At 45.5% G+C, this 23192-nt stretch overlaps 1 protein-coding gene across 1 annotated transcript in view; it reads left to right on the top strand.

Annotated features, from left to right (window-relative positions):
* The window catches only part of GATB (glutamyl-tRNA amidotransferase subunit B), a 257231-nt gene that overhangs the window by 18992 nt on the left and 215047 nt on the right, over positions 1-23192 (top strand). The window contains exon 2 of the mRNA XM_069744064.1: positions 7370-7520. Coding sequence (XP_069600165.1) covers positions 7370-7520 — 151 coding nt within the window. The remainder of the gene's footprint in view (positions 1-7369; positions 7521-23192) is intronic.

Below are 23192 nucleotides of genomic sequence, written 5' to 3'. Positions count from 1 at the left end.
CAATTGCTCCTTTTCCAGCACGTTTCTTCAAGATGGAATCAGTTTTAGGGGTTCTGGCAGCAATAACTAATTTCCTCACTTTGCCAATCAAAGTTCTGGCATGTCCCTCTTGCAGACTATCACTTACTGAGGGCCGTATTTAGAGTTTCTGCTGCCCTAGGCACTCTTAGTGCTGCCTCCCCCATTGGTGAGTATGACACTATCCGCAGTGACTTTGGCAAGAATCGCTGTTGTGAAAGTCGCCTTTTGCAGCAGATCGGGCAGTTTTTCTGCATCTGCCACGTAACGGATCACTTACGGCAACATTGCGTTTGGTTTCATTCATTCCTTATGGGATTTGCGGTACTTGCTGTGATCTGGGAAATGCGGTACCATACCTCCCAACTTTTGAAGAAGGGAAAAAGGTGTAAAGGTTGCGGCGCACGTAGTGCGCCGCGGCAAATTTTAGGCCACACCTCTGACCACACCCATTTCACAATTAAACACACCCATATCCAAGTCCCAACCACACCCATTTAGCACTGCTGATCACACTGTTTCATATACAATAATTAAAACCAAAAAAATATGGCCACGCAGTGCTCCATACTGTATAATGGCTACGCAGTGTTCCACATACTGTATAATGGCCCTACATGATGCTCCATACTGTATAACGGCCGCACATGATGCTCCATACTGTATAACGGCCACACATGATGCTCCATACTGTATAATGGCCGCACATGATGCTCAATACTGTATAATGGCCATACATGATGCTCCATACTTTATAATGGCCCCACATAATGCTCAATACTGTATAATGACTGCACATGATGCTCCATACTGTATAATGACCTCACATGATGCTCAATACTGTATAATGGCCTCACATGATGCTCAATACTGTATAATGGCCATACATGATGCTCCATACTGTATAATGACCGCACATGATGCTCAATACTGTATAATGACCACACATGATGCTGCATACTGTATAATGACCGCACATGATGATCCATACTGTATAATGACCTCACATGATGCTCAATACTGTATAATGACCGCACATGATGCTCCATACTGTATAATGGCCGCACATGATGCTCCATACTGTATAATGGCCGCACATGACGCTCCATACTGTATAATGACCTCACATGATGCTCCATACTGTATAATGACCGCACATGATGCTCAATACTGTATAATGACCTCACATGATGCTCCATACTTTATAATGGCCCCACATGATGCTCCATATTGTATAATGGCCATGGCTCATATCCCCCCCTCCTGTATGCATGGCTCATAATTCCCCCCCCCCCCCCCGTATGCATGGCTGATGGCTCATAATTCCCCCCCTTCCCTGTATGCATGGCTGATGGCTCATAATTCCCCCCACTGTATGCATGGCTGATGGCTCATAATTCCCCCCCCCCCCCGTATGCATGGCTGACGGCTCATAATTCCCCCCCTGTATGCATGGCTGATGGCTCATAATTCCCCCCCCCCCTGTATACATGGCTGATGGCTCATAATCCCCCCTCCTGTATGCATGGCTAATGGCTCATAATCCCCCTCCCTGTATGCATGGCTGATGGCTCATAATCCCCCCCCTGTATGCATGGCTGATGGCTCATAATCCCCCCCCCGTATGCATGGCTGATGGCTCATGATTCCCCCCCCCCTCCCTCCCTATGCATGGCTGATGGCTCATAATTCCCCCCCCCCTCCCTCCCTATGCATGGCCGATGGCTCATAATTCCCCCCCCTCCCTATCCCTCCCTATCCCTCCCTTTGCATGGCTCATCTCTCCACCCCCTCTCCTGCTCCTTCTCCCGGGCCATCTTGCATGGCGCGGGTGGCTTACCATCCTCCCCCCGCCCCTCATACTCACCTGTCAGCTGCCTGTCCCACACGCCGCGCCGACATCCCTCCGGCTCCGGCTCTGTCCCGCCGCAGCGCCTTTTTCCTGAGTGAGCGGTCATGTGGTACCGCTAATTAAGGTCATGAATATGCGCATATTCATGACCTTAATTAGCAGTACCACATGACCGCTCACTCAGGACGCGCTACAGACGCTGAGACCAGGCATCGCTGGAGCAGAGCAGGTGAGTATCGTCTTCAAGGAGGGTGGGTGGGACTCAGAGGCGGGGGGACTCGGAGACTTGGAGGTGGGGGGACTCGGAGGTGGGGGGACTCGGAGGTGGGGGGGACTCGGAGGCGGGGGGCGGGGCCGTCGGTCGCGTTTTTGACCCGGGACTTATTAAAAAAACAAAAAAAAAAACACCTTGCTCAGGTGCCGCCCCCCGCAATGTCGCCGCCCTAGGCACGTGCCCTCGCGTGCCTAGTGGCAAATACGGCCCTGCGCTTACTGCCAGCTGCAGCGTGTCCAAAACACAGCGCATGTGATGAATATGAGAAAGCTTTGAAGCAGCTTCAACAAGATCATCTAATTGTAAAGAATCATTTTGCTGTTCTTCTGTAGTACAACCCCTGGCAAAAATTATGGAATCGCCAGCCTTGGAGGATGTTCATTCAGTTGCTTAATTTTGTAGAAAAAAAGCAGATCACGGACATGGCACAAAACTAAAGTCATTTCAAAAAGCAACTTTCTGGCTTTAAGAAACACTAAAAGAAATCAAGAACAAAAATGTGGTGGTCAGTAATGGTTACTTTTTTTTAACCAAGCATAGGGAAAAATTATGGAATCACTCAATTTTGAGGGAAAAATTATGGAATTACTCTGTAAATTTTCATACCCAAAAATAACACGTGCATCAAATTAGATCTGCTCGTTAGTCTGCATCTAAAAAGGAGTGATCACACCTTGGAGAGCTGTTGCACCAAATGGACTGACATGAATCATGGCTCCAACATGAGAGATATCCATTGAAACAAAGGAGAGGATTATCAAACTCTTAAAAGAGGGTAAATGAGTGATTCAATAACTTTTTCCCTATGCTTGGTTAAAAAAAAGTAACCATTTCTGACTTCCACATTTTTTGTTCTTGATTTCTTTCAGTGTTTCTTAAAGCCAGAAAGTTGCCATTTGAAATGACTTTAGTTTTGTGCCAGGTCTGTGATCTGCTTTTTTTCTACAAAATTAAACAACTGAATGAACATCCTCCAAGGCCAGTGATTCCATAATTATTGCCTCGGGTTGTAATATCCGTTTGTTCCTCAGTTACAGGACTGTGGCTTTCCATCTCAAACATACTGAATCTGAAATTTTCTTCTAGTTGGTGTTCAGATTCATCATTCTTATTCATCAGGTTAATTGTACTTACCACATTTGAAGCATTCTCAGTTACAAGAGGAAGAACCTGTTCTTTTATGAGTTCATAATCTTGCAGAACTTATTCCACTAAGGCCTGACCAGCAGCGGGACCGCCCCTGGGTGAGTATAATATAACGTCTTTTTCTCCTCTTTCAGGTAACATCGGGGGCTTATCTACAGCATTACAGAATGCTGTAGATAAGCCCCTGATGCCGGTGGGCTTACCTCACCCGCGATTTTCGGGGTGACAGGTTCCCTTTAAGTAGGAGCTTTTGTCTTCTCAGATTTTCAGGTGCGATATGGGTCAAGACAGGTAACCAGAGGACGGGCGTAGGTCTGATAGCACCAGAAATTATGCGCATAGAGTTGTTCAACTGATTGTCGATTGCATTCACATGACAACTATTCAGCCATACTGGAGCACAATATTCTGCGGCAGAGTACACCAAGGCAAGGGTAGACGTTCGCAAGACAGGTGTGGAGGAACCCCAGGAGGATCCGCAGAGTTTCTGAGTAATATTATTGCGTGCTTTCAGTTTCTGTGCTGTCTTTTCCAAGTGAGATTTGAAGGGTAGGCTTCTATCAAGGATTATGCCTAAATACTTGGGATTGAAGTTGTTTGAAAAGTTGACCTTCAAAACGTACTTTGAGTTCAGTCTTAGCACTCGCATTGTGTAAATGAAAGCAACATACTTCCGTTTTTGATGGATTGGGCTTTAGCCTCCATTGTCGAAAATACTTTCCCATTACACTAAGATCTTCTGTTAGAACCTTCTCTGCTTCCTCCATTGTTTTGCTCACTGTAGCAAGTGCCCAGTCATCGGCGTATCCAAATTTCCGTGATATTTTGTCAGGAATGTCAGCTAGGTACAAAGCAAACAGGAGAGGTGCCAGCACTGATCCCTGGGCCAAACCATTGTTTAAGATTTTCTTACAACTGGTTGAATCACCCATGATAAATTGAAAGTTTCGATTTGCAATCATATTATTCAAGAGGTACATAATTTTCTTACATTGAATCGCCTTCAGAAACTTATATAGAAGTCCTTCCCTCCACACAGTGTCATATGCGGCAGAAAGATCGATGAACACCACTGACACCTTCTTGTTCTTTTGAAATTCAGTTTCAATTAAAGTTGTCAAGGCTAAAACTTGGTCACTGCAGTTTCGAGCAGGTCTAAAGCCGGCTTGCTCTATAGGTATTGAGTCAAAATACATACATACATACATACATACATGTGTGTGTGTACCACTAGCATCTATATATCTATGTATTCTATGTGTATATATCCTATCCATTCTTTTCTAACCTGTCACGCTGTGATTATACTGTATGCGACACAAGAATTGCTGGCTTTTATTCTGTCTATCTAATATTAATACATATATCTATGTATTCTATGTGTATATATCTATTCTAACCTGTCAGTGTGATTTTACTGTAGCGGCACATGAATTGCTAGCTTTTCAAAGGATCTAGAGGTATGGTTCTACAGGAAGTAGGTTTTTTTTTTTTTTTCCTTTGGGGGCATTCAACTTTATTAGCATGCACAGAGAGACACAGGTTAGCCCCAAAAATGCATGAAAAAAGCACCAAAATAGCAACATCAACGCAAACAAAAACACACCAAAACATGCGGTTTTGCCGCAGCTTTTTTTCTTGCCAAGAAAGCTTTTGCTGCAGAAATAAAAAAGGCAGCAAAAACGCCCAGTGTGAACTTACCCGTACTCTGTATAGGCAGAGATTTGTGTATCAATGGCAGGAGCTCTGTTGTTTTAGCTAGAGTAGTTTTCCAAACTGTAGAAGTCTTGTAAGGAGCTTTCTGGTGCTGTTCAGAGATGCTCACTTGCGCATTGAAAGATTAGCAGTGGCGATGACGTTACGTCTCACACGACCTGCCAAGACGTGCCCAATACCTGCCGGTCTTGAATCTGGTGTGCAGGTAGTAACGCCATTTACTCTGGACAGCATCGGTTAACCGCTTTCCAGAGCATTTACATCCAAATAAGAAAATGATCATATGATTGTAAAATAAAATTAGGACTAAAGCTAAAGTTTGGTAAATACATGCTTACTTGCATATGTTGGAAGGTTTTTTTTTTCCCCCCACAAAGTGTCAATGTAAAGTGCTGCCATGTTTGTTGTCATTGTCAAAGATGAACTGTCACCTGTTTATATTAACAACGAATATGGCTGCACCTCTTGTCATTTGCAGATATTAACTCCTCAGTGGAACTGAAAAATGTCATAAGCAGTGGTCACTGTTCTTTCAGATAACTTATCTTGATTAAAGGGAATCTGTCACCTCATTTTTCTCATATAAGCTGAGGCCAAGCTATTAGGGGCTTTTCTACAGCTTTCTGTAATGCTGTAGATAAGCCCCCGATGTAGCCTGAAAGATGATGAAAACAAGTTAGATTATACTCACCCAGGGGCGGTCCGGTGCGGTCCAGTCCGATGGGCGTCGCGGGTCCTGGTCCGGCTCCTCCCATCTTCATGCGATGACGTCCTCTTCCTTGCTTCTGTCGCAGCTCCTGCGCAGGCGTACTGTTTTGCCCTGTTGAGGGCAGAGCGAAGTACTGCAGTGCGCAGGCGCTGGGAAAGCTCAGAGAGGCCCGGCGTCTGCGCACTGCAGTACTTTACTCTGCCCTCAACAGGGCAAATCAGTACGCCTGCGCAGGAGCCGTGACACGAAGCAAGGAGGATGACTACATCGTATGAAGATGGGAGGCGCCGGACCTGTGACACCCATTGGACCCGGACCGCACTGGACCACCCCTTGGTGCGTATAATCTAACTTGTTTTTCTTACCTTTCAGGTTACATCGGGGGCTTATCTACAGCATTACAGAATGCTGTAGATAAGCCCCTAATGCGGTGGCCGCAGCTTATATGTGAAAAATGAGGTGACAGATTCCCTTTAATAATGTGCTAAATAAGCAGCCTGCAAATCACTATTTAAAGGATAAGGACACCTTTTAGGCTGTTTATTTTACTTAAAGTGCTATTCCATATAATTTTTTTTTTTTTTTTTAAGCCCTCATCAGCTTGCGTTTAACTAAACCCTCTCCGCTGTTGCTACCAGTAATTCTTTGTCCTGCTGTAGCAGTGATTGCTGCAGCCAATTATTGGGATCAGGTAGGGTATAAGGATTGACCATTTTGAGTGTTATCACTGGGACCACCAGCATTCCCGAAAAAAGTCTTTGCAGAACCCTTTCTTGACTGACACATGCTCCTTCTTTGCTCCATGCATTGTACATGAGACTGCTGGAGAAAGCTGGCTGTTTTCATAGTTTCAATCCTGTGAATACACATTAGCCCCGAATTCCATCTGAACGTGATGAATAGTAGACAGAATTCGGCAGAGTACGGACCTTTTATATTTTGGAATGGTGGCAATTGTGGTGTACAATGTCAAGTACATACTATAGCTGATAAAATCTTTTAGATCTGACTTGCCTTAGTGAAGGGCAAGCTGGTAGGCATCAGGTAGTGGGAATATGATGTTCAAGTAAATAAGGGAATTTAGAACATAAGATAATGTTCTCTGGGCTCTTATCTGCTGTCAGAAGAAGTGCTTTATGATGAAGGGATCAATAAACAATAGCACTGTTGGATTACTGTCAGATCTAAAAGACTCCTAAGAGAGTCTCAATGAATGGAAGCCGAGGTCGTGCAATGTGTTCGGACTGCAATCCTGACAGATAAAACCATTGATTGGTCTGCCCACGCATGTGTACTGCTTATCTGACATTTTAGAGAGGTAACGGTACTTGTTTCCGAAATTTCTTTCTGATTTTTTTTTTTTTTCCACTGAATCTTTAGAGACAGGGCTCCCAGCCTCCCGGTACGGCTTTCCAGTTCTGCCTTTTAAGACATGATCACTCACTGATGTTTGCCAGCACCGAGACTTTTAGTTTCTGCTATGTTCATGTTAATTTTTACAAATGCCAGTTTTATTTCCTCTTAGTCCCACATGGCTCACTCAGTTGTGAGGATTAGGCACTTCAATAACTCTTGTGCCCGGCTCGCTTTTTAAAATGGAGTTGATAGTAAAGCACTCGGCCAAAAATCTAAACAGAGTTTCATTCTCTTGCAGCTCTTTGCCCTGGGAAAGCATCGTTGGACTTGAAATCCATGCACAGATTAATTCAACCTCCAAACTTTTCTCAGGCTCTCAAGTAAAGTTTGCGGCTCCCCCAAATTCAACGGTATCATTTTTTGATGCATCATTGCCAGGAACTCTGCCGGTATGTAGCTTTGGGTATTGCTTACAATATTAATTATGTTCATGTTTTCTCCTATTTACCGTATGTACATTTGTAATTAAATGTTTTCTCTGGGGTCTAGAAAATTACTTTTTTTTTTTTTTTGGTCAAAGTTGATGCTCTCACTGAAAGAATGCATTGTCCCATTCCCGTTATGCCTCCTGGAAATGTATGTATGAATTGGCAGCTGGGTGTTTTTCTCCCATGTCGTAAGAGTCACGCACTGAGCTGTGCTGTGGCTGTGTATCCAGTATACCTCATTAATGGGTGGAATAGTGACACCCAATTGTCAATATCTATGATGTTTCCCCCTATAAATATTTACTGTTTGGTCAGCCACAGGTAATTATTGTTTTGCTTACTGTTTGTTTTCATTACATTTCTTATTTCACATGTTTTTATATTACCGTAATTACCGGTAGGTTTTAATTTTCTTTTTGTCACTTTATTATATATATACAGTACAGACCAAAAGTTTGGACACACCTTCTCATTTAAAGATTTTTCTGTATTTTCATGACTATGAAAATTGTACATTCACACCGAAGGCATCAAAACTATGAATTAACAAGTGGAATTATATACTTAAAGAAGTTGTCCACTACAATAATTTTTTTTCATAAATCTTGCTATGTGCCACTGAAAACATCATCCACTGTGTTTATTTTAGCAATATTACCTTTTATCATGCTGTAGCAGCACATCCTGGATCCAGCTCTCATGGGGTTAATCGACAACTTCCTTTCTCCTGAGTTATTGTTCTCTAATACTACAAGTTCCATGATGCTTTGCACTGCCACTAAGCCCGAACCTACCACACCCACTCCAAAACACACCGACACCCCTCCCTCCTCTCCCTCCTCTCTCTTCAAAAAGATTTGTGGTGTCATTTCTGTCCAACCTCCTCTTTTACATTTGTCCAACCCACACTCCATTACACATAGATGGATGGATAGATAGATAGACATAGATATATAGATACATATCTATTTACATAGATATGTCCATATCCATGTTTCTAAACCCCTTCACCCCTGGAGCTTTTTTCGTTTATCGCTCCCCTTCTTTCCAGAGCCATAATTTTTCCGTCATTATGGCCATGTGAGGGCTTATCTTTTGCGGGACAAGTTCTACTTTTGAACGACACCATTGGTTATACCATGTCGTGTAACAGAAAATGTGAAAAAAATTCAAAGTGCGATGAAATTGCAAAAAAAGTGCAATCCCACACTTGTATTTTGCTTGGCCTTTTTGCTAGCTTCACTAAATGCTAAGGCTGTGTGCACACGTTGCAGATTTTATTCCAGATCCGCAGGGTTTTTTGCTGCACAGAATTGCATCAAATCCGCAGTGTAGTGCACAACCAATGTAAGTCTATGGGAGCCGCAGACTTGTTTTGCGCATGCTGCGGAAAAAGCCGCACCGAAACACAGCTTTTTTTTTTTTTCCCGCAGCATGTCACTTCTTTTGTGCCGAACTGCAGCGGTTCTTCACCCTTAGACGTACATTGAGTCGGGCACATCTGCAGCAAAACCGCAGATGTTAAAAAGATCTACTATACTATGGATACCTATTTCATCCCCATAGCCTGTGCTACTTTCTACCTCATTCTCTGGTTTCTGTGCACTTTACTCGGTTATCATCCTTCCTCTTATTACGTATTGATCGTTGTTACTCTTTTTTAGCATGTATGTATCTTCAATAAAATTTGTTATCCTTTTATACTATTTTCTGAGTGGTGTGTTTTGATACTTTGTATCCTGTTGGTTAGTGTAAGCTTTCCACACCCCCTATATGCTTCCTGTGGGATTTCCTATCCTGGTGGAGGAACCCTTTGATTAGCATTACTATGTTTATGGACATTTTTGTTTATAAGATGTTAAAAAGATCTGCAGTTTTGCTGCTGATGTGGGTCTGAGAAACGCTGCAGTTCAGGAAGAGGGAAGTGTGTGGACGGTGACTGTGTGCATGTATGTGTGGGCAGCGGGGACTGCGGGCTGTACGGATGTGTGCGGGACTGTTCAGGTGTGTGCGGGTGGGGTCTGTGGGCTGTTCGGATGTGTGCGGCGCTGTGCGGGACTGTTTAGGTGTGTGCGGGGTCTGCGGGCTGTTCGGATGTGTGCGGGTGTGTGCCTGGCTGTTCGGGTGTGTGCGGGACTGTTCGGATGTGTGCGGGGCTTTGCGGAACTGTTCAGATGTGTGTGGCCCTGTGCGGGACAGTTCGGGTGTGTGCGGGACTGTTCAGGTGTGTGCAGGAGGTCTTCTGGGGTGTGTGCAGGCATCATCCGATGGGACTACAAGTACGCAGCATCCAATCTGCAGCTAATTTGGATGTAATCCGGACAATGGACACACACCCTACACTAGCCATATATCTATCAATAGCTATACCTATCCAGATATATCTATAGATGGATATATGAAGAGATAGATGTATGCATCTATAGATCTATCTATATGTAGATCTGTCTATCCATTTCATCTATCATCTGTCTATCTGTGTGTAATTGAGTGTGGGTTGGCCAAATGTATAAGAGGAGGTTGGATAATAATGACATCACAAATCTTTTTGTTCAATAATACATCTTTATTTAGCTTAAAAAAACGCACAAAAACTGCACCAAAAAAAAAATGCATCAAAAACTGCACCAAAACTGCAAAAAAATGCATCAAAACTGCACCAAAACCGCACCAAAAATTTCATCAAAACCACAGCAAAAACGGCATGAAAACCGCAAAAAACTGCATGAAAACCGCACCAAAAACTGCATCAAAACTGCGTCAAAAAGTGCATCAAAAAGTGCATCAAAAAGCTGCATCAAAAATGCATCAAAACTGCATCAGAACCGCAGCAAAAACTGCCATCAAAAACGCATGAAAAGCGCACCAAAAACTGCATCAAAACTGCACCAAAATCTGCATCAAAACCGCACCAAAATCTGCATCAAAACCGCAGCAAAAACTGCATCAAAAACTGCATCAAAACTGCACCAAAAACTGTATCAAAACTGCACCAAAAATGCCTCAAAACTGCTTCAAAACTGCACCAAAAACTGCATGAAAACCACGCAAGAAATGCACCAAAAACTACACCAAGAACTGCATCAAAACCGCACAAAAAACCCGCATCAAAACCGCGCAAAAAAAGTGAAAAAAATGTATCAAAAACACAGCTGCGTTTTCTGCAAGGAAATGCAGACTTTGTGCAGATAATTCTGCACCCAAATCTGCAACGTGTGCACACAGCATAAAACTGACCTACCATTCTGATTTTCCAGGTCATTACGAGTTCATAGACACAAAACACGTCTAGGTTATTTTTTTATCCAAGTGGTGAAAAAAAATTCCAAACTTTGCTAAAAATAAATAAAATAATGGAGCCATTTTCCGATACCCGTAGCGTCTATATTTTAAACCATAATTTTGGCTTTTGATTTTTTTTCTTGCTACGCAGTTTAGCGATCATGTACATTTTTTTTTTTGTATTGAAAACAGCTAACATGTTGCGGCTTTGAAGTGGTCTCACCGCCGAAGCCCACCTCAAAGCGGGGGATACTGTCCGCTGCCGTACTATTCCATCAGCTGTCAGAAAGGGGTTAATGAACAATATGTTTCAGTTAAAAAAAACAAAAACAAAAAAAAAATGGCGTGGGCTCCCGCGCAATTTTCTGCGCTAGAGGGAGAAATCAAACGGCGAATATTTGTAGCCTGGGAAGGGGGTAATACCCATGGCCCCTCCCAGGCTATGAATATCAGCTCGCAGCTGTCTGTGTAGCTTTTGCTGGCTATTAAAATTGGGGGAACCACCCCCAAAAATTGACGTGGGGTCCCCCTATATTTTATAGCCAGAAATGCTACGCAGACAGCTGCGGGCTGATATTCATAGCCTAGAGAGGGGCCATGGATATTGGCCCCCCCCAGCTACAAATACCAGTCCGCAGCCGCCCCAGAAATGGCGCATCTGTTAGATGCGCTAATTCCGGCATTTAGCCCCTCTCTTCCCACTCCCGTGTAGCGGTGGGATATGGGTTAATAAGGGGTTAGTCACCTTGCTATTGTAAGGTGACATTAAGCCGGGTTAATAATGGAGAGGCGTCAATATTACGCCTATCCATTATTAATCATATAGTAGTGAAAGAGTTAAAAAAAAAAAAAATGAAAAAAAAGACACAGCCAGAAAAAAGTATTTTAATATTCTTAATTTAACCATACTCACCATACTTCAGCGCCTGCAAAAAACGTAAAATAATAAACCGTATACTACCTGTCCGCCATAGTCCAATTAATAACGAGTGTCCCACGACTGTCTCCCCTATAGAACAGTGAGACTAGGCACTATTTTCTCACAGGGGCGTAGGAATACATTGTGGGGAATACATTGTGGACGGATACCTGCCATCATTGTATTCCTGGAGCCCCCGAGAGCGGTCGCATCAGCTAATGCTGCTGCTCTCCTCGGGAGATCGTCGTGGGACATTCGTTTTAATTGGATATCTGCGGATCAGGGAGTATAGTGTTTGTTTATTATTTTAAAATTTTTTACAGGTGATACTGGCTTCGGGGATCAAAGTGACAAGTGATGGTGAGTATGTACTCTGTTATATGTACTGTATGTCTATATGTATGTTGTATGTATGTACTGTATGTGTCATGTTGCATGTCGCATGGTGCATGTGCGTGTCGTCGCATGTGCATGTTGCCAGTGTCACATGGTGCATGTCGCCGCATGGTGCATGTCGCATTGTGCATGTCACATGTCGTCACATGGTGCATGTCGCATGGCGCAGCATGGTGCATGTCGCATGTGCATGTCGTAGCATGGTGCATGTCACATGTCGTCGCATGGCGCATGGTTAATGGTGCATTTTGTCGCATGGTGCATGTCGCATGGTGCATGTTCTGTATGTGTGTAATGTATGTTGTATGTATGTATGTACTGTATATGTGTATGTGTGTTTTTTTTTTTTTTTTTTTTTTACATTCAACACATTAGCCGGATGATGGGATCACTACTGTCCCATCATTGGCTAATGTGTCACTCGCTGTCACTGTAGCAGGCAGAGCACGATGGGACTTGTAGTCCCATCGGACGATGCCTGCACACAGAGACACACACACACCAATGACCCCATCGCACAGCCCCGCAGACCCCTCGCGCGCACACTCCAGCGCCTTCGGCAGACCCCCACGCTACCACCACCACCGCCGCCGCATCGGCCGCCACCACCGCACTGGACGCACATCTCAGCACATGTGCGCTGCCGGCCAGCAGACACCAGCCCCGCCCGCCTGAAGATCCCAGCCACGCCCACCCGCAGATCCCAGCCCCGCTCGCCCCCAGCACAGCCCTGCAGGCAGCCCCCATCCCCGCCCACAGCCCAGTCACTCTTGAGTGACTGCTGTCTGTGGAGGCTGGGTCACGCCTGCTGCTGACGTCACGTCAATTTCCAGAGTCTGGAAATTGACGTTACGTAGGCAGAAGTTAGCGGGGGCTGCAGCTTGGGGGTCAGATGACCCGGACTCGGCCGCCACCATAGCGCCGCTCATAGGCGAAAACGGCAACAGAAGGTATTTATAAAATTCATTAAGGGCCCCGGGGGGATACATTGGAGGGTTAACTGAAAGTAGTGGACAACCCCTTTAACAAAAAGGTGTGAAACAACTGAAATTATGTCTTATATTCTAGGTTCTTCAAAGTAGCCACCTTTTGCTTTTATGATTGCTTTGCACGCTCTTGGCATAGTCACCGGGAATGGTCTTCCAACAATCTTGAAAGAGTTCCCAGAGATGCTTAGCACTTGTTGGCACTTTTGCCTTCACTCTGCGGTCCAGCTCACCCCAAACCATCTCTATTGGGTTCAGGTCTGGTGACTGTGTAGGACAGGTCATCTGGTGTAGCACCCCATCACTCTCCTTCTTGGTCAAATAGCCCTTACACCGCGTGGAGGAGTGTTTGGGGTCATTGTCCTGTTGAAAAATAAATGTTGGTCCAACTAAACGCAAACCGGATGGAATAGCATGCCGCTGCAAGATGCTGTGGTAGCCATGCTGGTTCAGTATGCCTTTAATTTTGAATAAATCCCAAACAGTGTCACCAGCAAAGCACCATCACACCACCTCCTCCATGATTCACGGTGGGAACCAGGCATGTAGAGTCCATCCGTTCATCTTTTCTGCATCGCACAAAGACACGGTGGTTGGAACCAAAGATCTCAAATTTGGACTCATCAGACCAAAGCACAGATTTCCACTGGTCTATTGTCCATTACTTGTGTTCTTTATCACAAACAAGTCTCTTCTGCTTGTTGCCTGTCCTTATCAGTGGTTTCCTATCAGCTATTTTACCATGAAGGCCTGCTGCACAAAGTCTCCTCTTAGCAGTTGTTGTACAGATGTCTGCTGCTAGAACTCTGTGTGGCATTGACCTGGTCTCTAATCTGAGCTGCTGTTAACCTGCGATTTCTGAGGCTGGTGACTTGGATAAACGTATCCTCAGAAGCAGAGGTGACTCTTGGTCTTCCTTTCCTGGGGCGGTCCTCATGTGAGCCAGTTTCTTTGTAGCGCTTGATGGTTTTTGCCACTGCACCTGGGGACACTTTCAGAGTTTTCCCAATTTTTCAGACTGACTGACCTTCATTTCTTAAAGTAATGATCGCCACTCATTTTTCTTTACTTAGCTGCTTTTTTCTTGCGATAATACAAATTCTAATAGTCTATTCAGTAGGACTATCAGCTGTGTATCCACCAGACTTCTACACAACACAACTGATGGTCCCAACCCCATTTATAAGGCAAGAAATCCCACTTATTAATCCTGACAGGGCACACCTGTGAAGTGAAAACCATTCCCGGTGACTACCTCTTGAAGCTCATCAAGAGAATGCCAAGAGTGTGCAAAGCAGTCATCAATGGAAAATGTGGCTACTTTGAAGAACCTAGAATATAAGACATGATTTCAGTTGTTTCACACCTTTTTCTTAAAGGGGTTGTCCACTACTTTGGTAACCCCTCAATGTATCCCCCCGGGGCCCCTAATGAATTTTATAAATACCTTCTCTTGCCGTTTTCTTCTGGCAGCTGTTTATGTGGACCCGAGTCATCGTATATTATTGGATGATCAACAAGCTGTTGAGGGGAAATCAAATGGCCAATATTTGTAGCCTGGGAAGGGGGTAATACCCATGGCCCCTCCCAGGCTATGAATATCAGCTTGCAGCTGTCTGTGTAGCTTTTGCTGGCTATTAAAATTGGGGGAACCACCCCCAAAAATGACTAAAGGAAAAGAAGCTTTGATTGAGGTAGCACTTAGGATGAGTGGGCTACAGGAAGGCCAAGAGCAAGAAGACTCTGCTCCTGCCAGTGCTGCTGCTGGCGTTCCTTCATTCTCATCAGATGAGCAGATTGATTTCGACAAGTATTTGGACGACATGGAGCAGGCAAAGAGTTGCTGCAGGGAAAAAGATTCCACTCGCATAGAATACAGATTGACCATATTTCAGTAAAATTTTTCACTTGTTCTCAAAGAAGAAGAGTTCATTTGTTCATCAGAACTGTGCACGAGGCAATTCCTTTATACTCTGAAATTGTTATAGATGTTGCCTATGTGGGTACTGCTTTGTCACCAACCCAAGTTAGTGTAGAGAGGTTGTTCTCTAGCCTTAAAATAATTAGGTCAGTTTTGAGGCCATCTATAAAGGAGGATCTGATGGAGTCGATAATATTTCTCGGAACAAATTCATAGACTGCATAAATGCTACTAAGTACACTTTTGTTGAAAACTGTTTTTTTTACACTTACTGCAGTGTATAATAAATTGTAAATATGCAAAAGTTTTTTGTTCTAAAGTTGTGTTCCAATAAATATACACTGCTCAAAAAAATAAATGGAACACTAAAGTCCCACATCCTATGTATCACTGAATGAAATATTCCAGTTGTAAATCTTTATTCATTACATAGTGGAATGTGTTGAGAACAATAAAACCTAAAAATGATCAACGTTAATCACATCTAATATTCCACGGAGGTCTGGAGTTGGAATGATTCTCAAAATCAAAGTCGAAATTGAAGTTACAAACGGATCCAACTTCAGTAGAAATGGCTCAAGAAAAGGAAATGATGCTCAATAGTGTGAGTGGCCTCCACGTGCCTGTATGATCTCCCTACAACGTCTGGGCATGCTCCTGATGAGGCGGCGGATGGTCTACGGGCCAGTCCATAGCTTCAATGCCTTCATCTTGTATGAACTGCTGACACACTCCCGCCACATGAGTTCTGGCATTGTCCTGCATTGGGAGGAACCCATGGGCAACCGCACCAGCATATGGTCTTACAAGGGGTCTGAGGATCTCATCTCGGTACCTAATGGCAGTCAGGCCACCTCTGGTGAGCACTTGGAGGGTTGTGCGGCCCTCCAAAGAAATGCCACCCCACACCATTACTGACCCACTGCCAAACCGGTCATGCTGAAGGTTGTTGCAGGCAGCAGATCGCTCTCCACGGCGTCTCCACACTGTCACGTCTGTCACATGTGCTCAGTGTGAACCTGCTTTCATCTGTGAAGAGCACAGGGCGCCAGTGGCAAATTTGCCAATTCTGGTGTTCTGTGGCAAATGCCAAGCGTCCTGCACGGTGTTAGGCTGTGAGCACAACCCCCATCTGTGGATGTCAGGCACTCAGACCATCCTCATGGAGTTGGTTTCTAAGCATTTGTGCAGACACATGCACATTTGTGGCCTGCTGTAGGTCATTTTGCAGGACTCTGGCAGTGCTCCTCTTGTTCCTCCTTGCACAAAGGCTGAGGTAGCGGTCCTGCTGCTGGGTTGTTTCCCTCCTATGACCTCCTCTACGTCTCCTGGTCTACTGGCCTGTATCCTGGTAGCTCCTACAGCCTGTGGACACTACACTGACAGACACCGCAAACCTTCTTGCCACAGCTCGCATTGATGTGCCACCTTGGATGAGCTGCACTACCTGAGCCAATTGTGTGGGTTGTAGAGTCCGTCTCGTGTTACCACGAGTGTGAAAGCACAACCAACATTCAAAAGTGACCAAGACAGCCAGAAAGCATTGATACTGACCTGCAGAATCACTCCTTTTTTGTGTGTCTTGATAATTGCCAATAATTTCATCTGTTTTCTATTCCATTTGCACAACATGTGAAATTGATTGTCAAACAGTGTTGCTCAGAAGTTTGCTTTACTTGGAGTTATATTCTGTTGAGTGTTCCTTTTATTTTTTTGAGCAGTGTATTTTATGTTCTATCTACCGTATATACTCGAGTATAAGCCGAGACTTTCAGCCGAAATTTTTGGGCTGAAAGTGCCCCTCTCGGCTTATACTCGAGTCACGGTCGGCGGGTGAGGGGGAGAGAGGGCTGAGGCATACCTACCTGCTTCCAGGGCTCCTGGCGCTGTCCCTGCAGTACCACGGTCTCCGGGTGCCGCAGCTCTTCCCCTGTTCAGCGGTCACGTGGGACCGCTCATTAGAGAAATTAATATGGACTCCATTCCCATAGGGGTGGAGCCGCATATTCATTTCTCTAATGAGCGGTAACGGTGACCGCTGATAGAGGAAGAGGCTGCGGCACCCGGAGACCAGCTGTCCGGGAGAAGGAGCGGGACGCCAGGAGCAGGTAAGTATTACATATTCACCTGTTCCACACGCCGGGCGCCGCTCCATCTTCCCGTCCTCTTCCAGTGACTGTGCAGGTCAGAGGGCGCGATGACGCATATAGTGTGCGCGCCGCCCTCTGCCTGAACAGTCAGTGCAGAGAGACGCCGGGACGGGACGCTGAGGAGCTGCAAGCAAGAGGTGAGTATGGCATTTTTTTTTTATTGCTGCAGCAGCATTATATATACCGGTAGCACAGCTTTCTATTGCACATTTATGGGACAATAATGAACGGTGCAGAGCACTATATGGCATAGCTTTCTATTGCACATCTATGGGGCAATAATGAACGGTGCAGAGCACTATATGGCACAGTTTTATATGGCACAGCTTTCTATGGGGCAATAATGAACGGTGCAGAGCACTATATGGCAGAGCTTTCTATTGCACATCTATGGGGCAATAATGAACAGTGCAGAGCACTATATGGCACAGTTTTATATGGCACAGCTTTCTATGGGGCAATAATGAACGGTGCAGAGCATTATATGGCACAGCTTTCTATTGCACATCTATGGGGCAATAATGAACGGTGCAGAGCACTATATGGCACAGTTTTATATGGCACATCTATGGGGCAATAATGAACGGTGCAGAGCACTATATGGCAGAGCTTTCTATGGCACAATAATGAACGGTGCAGAGCACTATATGGCACAGTTTTATATGGCACATCTATGGGGCAATAATGAGCAGTAACATACATAGTAACATAGTTAGGCCGAAAAAAGACATTTGTCCATCCAGTTCAGCCTATATTCCATCATAATAAATCCCCAGATCTACGTCCTTCTACAGAACCTAATAATTGTATGATACAATATTGTTCTGCTCCAGGAAGACATCCAGGCCTCTCTTGAACCCCTCGACTGAGTTCGCCATCACCACCTCCTCAGGCAAGCAATTCCAGATTCTCGCTGCCCTAACAGTAAAGAATCCTCTTCTATGTTGGTGGAAAAACCTTCTCTCCTCCAGACGCAAAGAATGCACCCTTGTGCCCGTCACCTTCCTTGGTATAAACAGATCCTCAGCGAGATATTTGTATTGTCCCCTTATATACTTATACATGGTTATTAGATTGCCCCTCAGTCGTCTTTTTGGAGTATGGAGCATTATATATGGCACAGCTTTATATGGAGCATCTATGGGACAATAATGAACAATATGGAGCATTATATGTGGCACAGCTTTATATGGAGCATCTATGGGGCAATAATGAACAGTATGGAGCATTATATATGGCACAGCTTTATATGGAGCATCTATGGGGCAATAATGAACAATATGGAGCATTATATGTGGCACAGCTTTATATGGAGCATCTTATGGGGCAATAATGAACGGTATGGAGCATCTATTTTCATTTTTGAAATTCACCGGTAGCCTCTGCTTTTCCTACCCTAGGCTTATACTAGTCAATAAGTTTTTCCAGTTTTTTGTGGCAAAATTAGGGGGGTCGGCTTATACTCGGGTCGGCTTATACTCGAGTATATACGGTAAATGGCTTGATTATTGTATCATAATAAAGATTAAAAGCTGATGTTACTTGATTTTACTATAGTAAATTTATCACTGAGCCATGTATGAGGGAGTCGGTGTCATGGGAATTGAGGAGTTGGAGTGGGAGGTTTGGCTTACTGACTCCACAGCCCTGCTGTAAACCAACTGATGTGGACAGAGGAGCCGCTCTTTTTATCTTGAATGTTTTCTGTCCTTGAAGGGTGGATCCCCTCTTGTGGTGCCATCATGAGTTACGAAAAAAAAACACTATCGGTAAGTACCGTAATATCCGTGTTTTTTTTAAACTACTTCAATTAAAGGGAACCTGTCACCTGAATTTGGCGGGACCTTTTTTCGGTCCGATGGGCGGTGTGTTTGGGTGTTTTATTCGCCCCTTCATCTCCCGCTGGCCGCACGCTGCCCTTAATATTGCCTTGAAGTTGATTCGCTTTCCTCCGTAGATCACGCCTGCGCAAGGCAAGATTGCCTTGCGCAGTATGCTTTACCCGACTGCGGGCAAAGCTGAAAAGCATTAGTGCGCATGCGCCGGCGCACTATGTCCCGGAACACAGCAAAATACTTTCTTGTTATTTGATCCCCTTCTTCCCAGAGCCATAACTTTTTTTTTTCTATCAATATGGTCATGTGAGGGCTTCTTTTTTGCAGTTGTAGTTTTGAACAACACCATTGGTTTTAACATATCGTGTATTGGAAAACGGGAAACAAATTCAAAGAGCGATGAAATTGCAAAAAAAGTGCAATTCCACAATTGTTTTTTGTTTAACTTTTTTACTATGTTCATTAAATGCTAAAACTGTCCTGTCCTTATGATTCTACAGGTCATTGCAAGTTCATAGACAACAAACATGTATAGGTTCTTTTTTTATCTAAGTGGTGAAAAAAAATTCCATTTTGTTTAAAAAATAAAAATTGCACCATTTTCCGATTTTCGTAGCGTCTCCATTTTTCATGCTCATAGCAATCCGACAGTGACAACCATAGAAGTCTGCTGGAGACCTCTGGTTGTCCTGCCAACCCATCGGCGACCCACAGTCATGTGACATGGGCGCCGATGGGCAGGATTTCTGGCACGTTTTCAGAGTTTGACAGCAGCATTTAACAGGTTAACAGCCGCTGGAGGATCACGAGTCTTCACTCGGCTGTTATCGGCACGTCAGCTGTTCAAATCAGCTGACGTGCCAAAAAGATGTGGGCTCACTGCCGGAGCCCACATCAAAGGGATGGTGTCCGACATCGGCGTATTATTATTATGCCTGATGTCGGAAAAGGGTTAAAGGAAAAATCACTCTAAGTTTGAAAATTGCTAATTTCTCCTTCGCCTCATTGGGGGACACAGACCGTGGGTGTATGCTGCTGCCAATAGGAGTCTGACACTGATAAAAAAAAAAGTTATCTCCTCCCCAGCAGTATACACCTTCCTGCTGGCTCTCAGCTAACCAGTTCATGCTTAGTGTCTTAGGAGGCACAGACCTCCCGTTTTTTCTTTTCTTTTTCACCATGGAAGACGAGACAGGGGCGATGGACCCTTTTGAAGGGGTCCGATCTCCCCAGACCAACAACGGGCGAGCACATGGAGTGTCGCCTCCACGTATTCTCTCCCGCTACGTGGGACAATATGCCGGACTCAACCCTGACCACCCTAAGGTAATGAAACCCTTGGCTGTACAGGCGCATACGGAAAGTCCGTGCGGCCCCCCCACAGCATCACCAATGCTCAGACAACGGTGATGGAAGGAGGCAGACGGTCCCTCTCCTCATCCCCTGAAGGGAAGATGGGGCTAGGGTGCCTTGCACCTTCCTTTATACAGCCCCTTCTAACCTTATTTTCTGGAGCCATGCAAGGTGGGGGGCTGGGAGGGCTCCTGCTGTGGCGCAGTTTTTCTCCTGTCGTTCAGGATGGGAAGCCTCTCTCCAGCCCCGTGGCCGTGTTCTCGGGCGGGTGCTGGGAGTTCCTTGCTGCTGGCGGCCGTTCCTGCCTCCCTCTTCCGGGTCCGCTCCCTCCATACTCTGGCAGGCCTCAGATAATTTAGTCTCCGGCTTCTGGTGCGGTTAGGCCGCAGGTGGAATTCCCACCCCTTTTAGCCGCGTCATCTTCCGGCGGCTCTGCCCCCTCATCCTTGGTCGGATGCCGGGGGGAAAAATTTAGCCCCTGGCTTCGGCCTCCGATAGGCCGCGAGTCGAAACTCTGCCATTTCCAGCGGCAAATACCATTACATCCAGAAGGGCATTATAGCTCAGAGAATGGAAGTGTACTCTGCGTTCAAAAACGCCTTTGACATCTCTCCCTAGGATCACATGTTTCCTATAGACAACCAGCAGTGGAAGAGTTTTCAAGGACGGTCTATGTAACTGGGTCTCCCAAGCTGGGGTACCTCTTTCAGTACCACCACGTGTTTCTGGAGGTCCACTCTGCTTTGGCTGGAGTCTGAATGAAGGACGCTGGCTGGAACTGCTTGGTTACATGGGCGCATATAAAAGATCACTGCTTCTCCACGTATTTTCAGTCTGACAACACTTTACTCACAGGACACAGAATATATCACAGATACAGAGGGCAGGCCAATAGAAAAGCGGCAGGCCACACATTCAATACAGTAGCCACAGGTGTCCGGAGCCTGCCGTTATTAACTGTGGGAATTACAAAGGTGGGGGGCGGACAAAAGGGGAATATCGTGTCCCCTCTGCCCAGGGGCGCAGCCTGTGGGCTGATGCATTAGGGACATGCATCTCACATGGAACCTATTATACATACAGTACATATAACTGCACAACATATTCTGGGTGCTCATTGGTTACGTAACACGGCTCCCCTTTTCAGCGACGCGATCGGCATACACAGCCTGATCCTTAACGGATCGGTTTGGGGATGACCGAAGTTTATGGGGTTGGTACAAGTTCCGTTTGTCAACTTAGTCCATCGGCGTTACCATTTTGTTTGCCGGGTCTGTAGTGGATGGTGAAGTCCAGAGGTTGTAGGGCTAAACTCCACCGCAGTAATCTGGCGTTGTCTCCGGAGACCCGATTAAGCCAGACTAGGGGATTATGGTCCGTTAGGAGGGAAAATGTCGTCCATACAAATAGGGTTGCAACTTCTTGAGTGCCCATACTACCGCCAAGCACTCCTCGATGGCCGCATACTTACTTCATGGGGCAGTAGTTTCCGACTCAGGTAAGCTACCGGGTGTTCTTGGCCGTCCGGCCCGACTTGGCTCAGTACTGCCCCCAATCCAAACATAGAAGCGTCTGTGTGAACAAGGAAACGTTTAGTTGGATCAGGTGCGGCCAATACAGGGGTATTGGTGAGGGTGTCCTTTAGTTGGCAGAAGGCTTCCTCACACTCTGGGGTCCAGGTTACCTGGCGGGGTTGGTTCTTATGGGTCAGATCAGTGAGGGGCTTGGCTACGCTGCGGTAATTGGGAACAAATTTCCTGTAATACCCCGCTGTCCCTAGAAATGCCATGACCTGGGTTTTAGTGCGTGGGGTGGGCCATTTGGCTATGGCCTCAATCTTGGCTGGTTCTGGTCGCTGTTTCCCACTTCCCACCCAATGCCCTAAATACTGAACCTCTGCTTTGCCGACGTAACACTTGTTTGGGTTCAGGGTGATTCCGGCCTTGTGGATCCTGTCCAATACTGTCTCTAGGTTAGGGGTGTCAAACTGCAATTCTCAAGGGCTGCAAACAGGTCATGTTTTCAGGATTTCCTTGTACTGCACAGGTGATAATTTAATCACCTACACACATAATGATTACAGCACCTTGTGCAAAGCTAAGGAAATATTGAAAACACGCATGGTTTGCGGCCCTCGAGGAATGTAGTTCGACACCCCTGCTCTAGGTGATTTAGATGCTCTTCCCATGTCGCACTGTAGATGGCGATGTCGTCCATGTAGGCACAAGCATAGTCCTGGAGACCATCCAGAAACAGGTCAGCCAGCCTCTGGAAGGTCGCCAGGGCATTCTTCATCCCGAATAGCATAACTCGAAACTGGAATAAGCCGAACGGGGTGACAATTGCCGACTTGAGAATAGGGTCAGGACTAAGGGGAATCTGCCATTAGCCTTTGCATAGATCGATGGTGGTCAAATACTTTGTCCTGCCCCCGCCAGCCGGTCTAACAACTTATCCACACGCGACATGGGATATGCATCCGTCACTGTTTTCTCATTGAGCTTACGATAGTCTACACAAAACCGTGTAGTCCCATCCTTCTTGGGCACTAACACTACGGGGGATGCCCAGGGACTATCTGATTCTTCAATGACCCCTAAACGCAACATCTCTTGTATCTCTTGTCGCATCCCCTCTCGTACAGACTCAGGGATGCGGAAGGGTTTTTTTCTCAGGGGGGTCTGATCCTGGGTCTCAACCTTGTGTTGTGCCAGGCGAGTGGCCTCCCCGAAAACATCCTCTGTCGCTGCCTCAACAACTCTTCCGCCTGTTGTCTCTCCCGGGGGCCTTG

Source organism: Ranitomeya imitator, chromosome 1, assembly GCF_032444005.1.
Source record: "Ranitomeya imitator isolate aRanImi1 chromosome 1, aRanImi1.pri, whole genome shotgun sequence".
NCBI lineage: Eukaryota > Metazoa > Chordata > Amphibia > Anura > Dendrobatidae > Ranitomeya > Ranitomeya imitator.
Note: the sequence above shows the minus strand (reverse complement) of the source record. Positions and strands in the feature narration are given on the sequence as shown.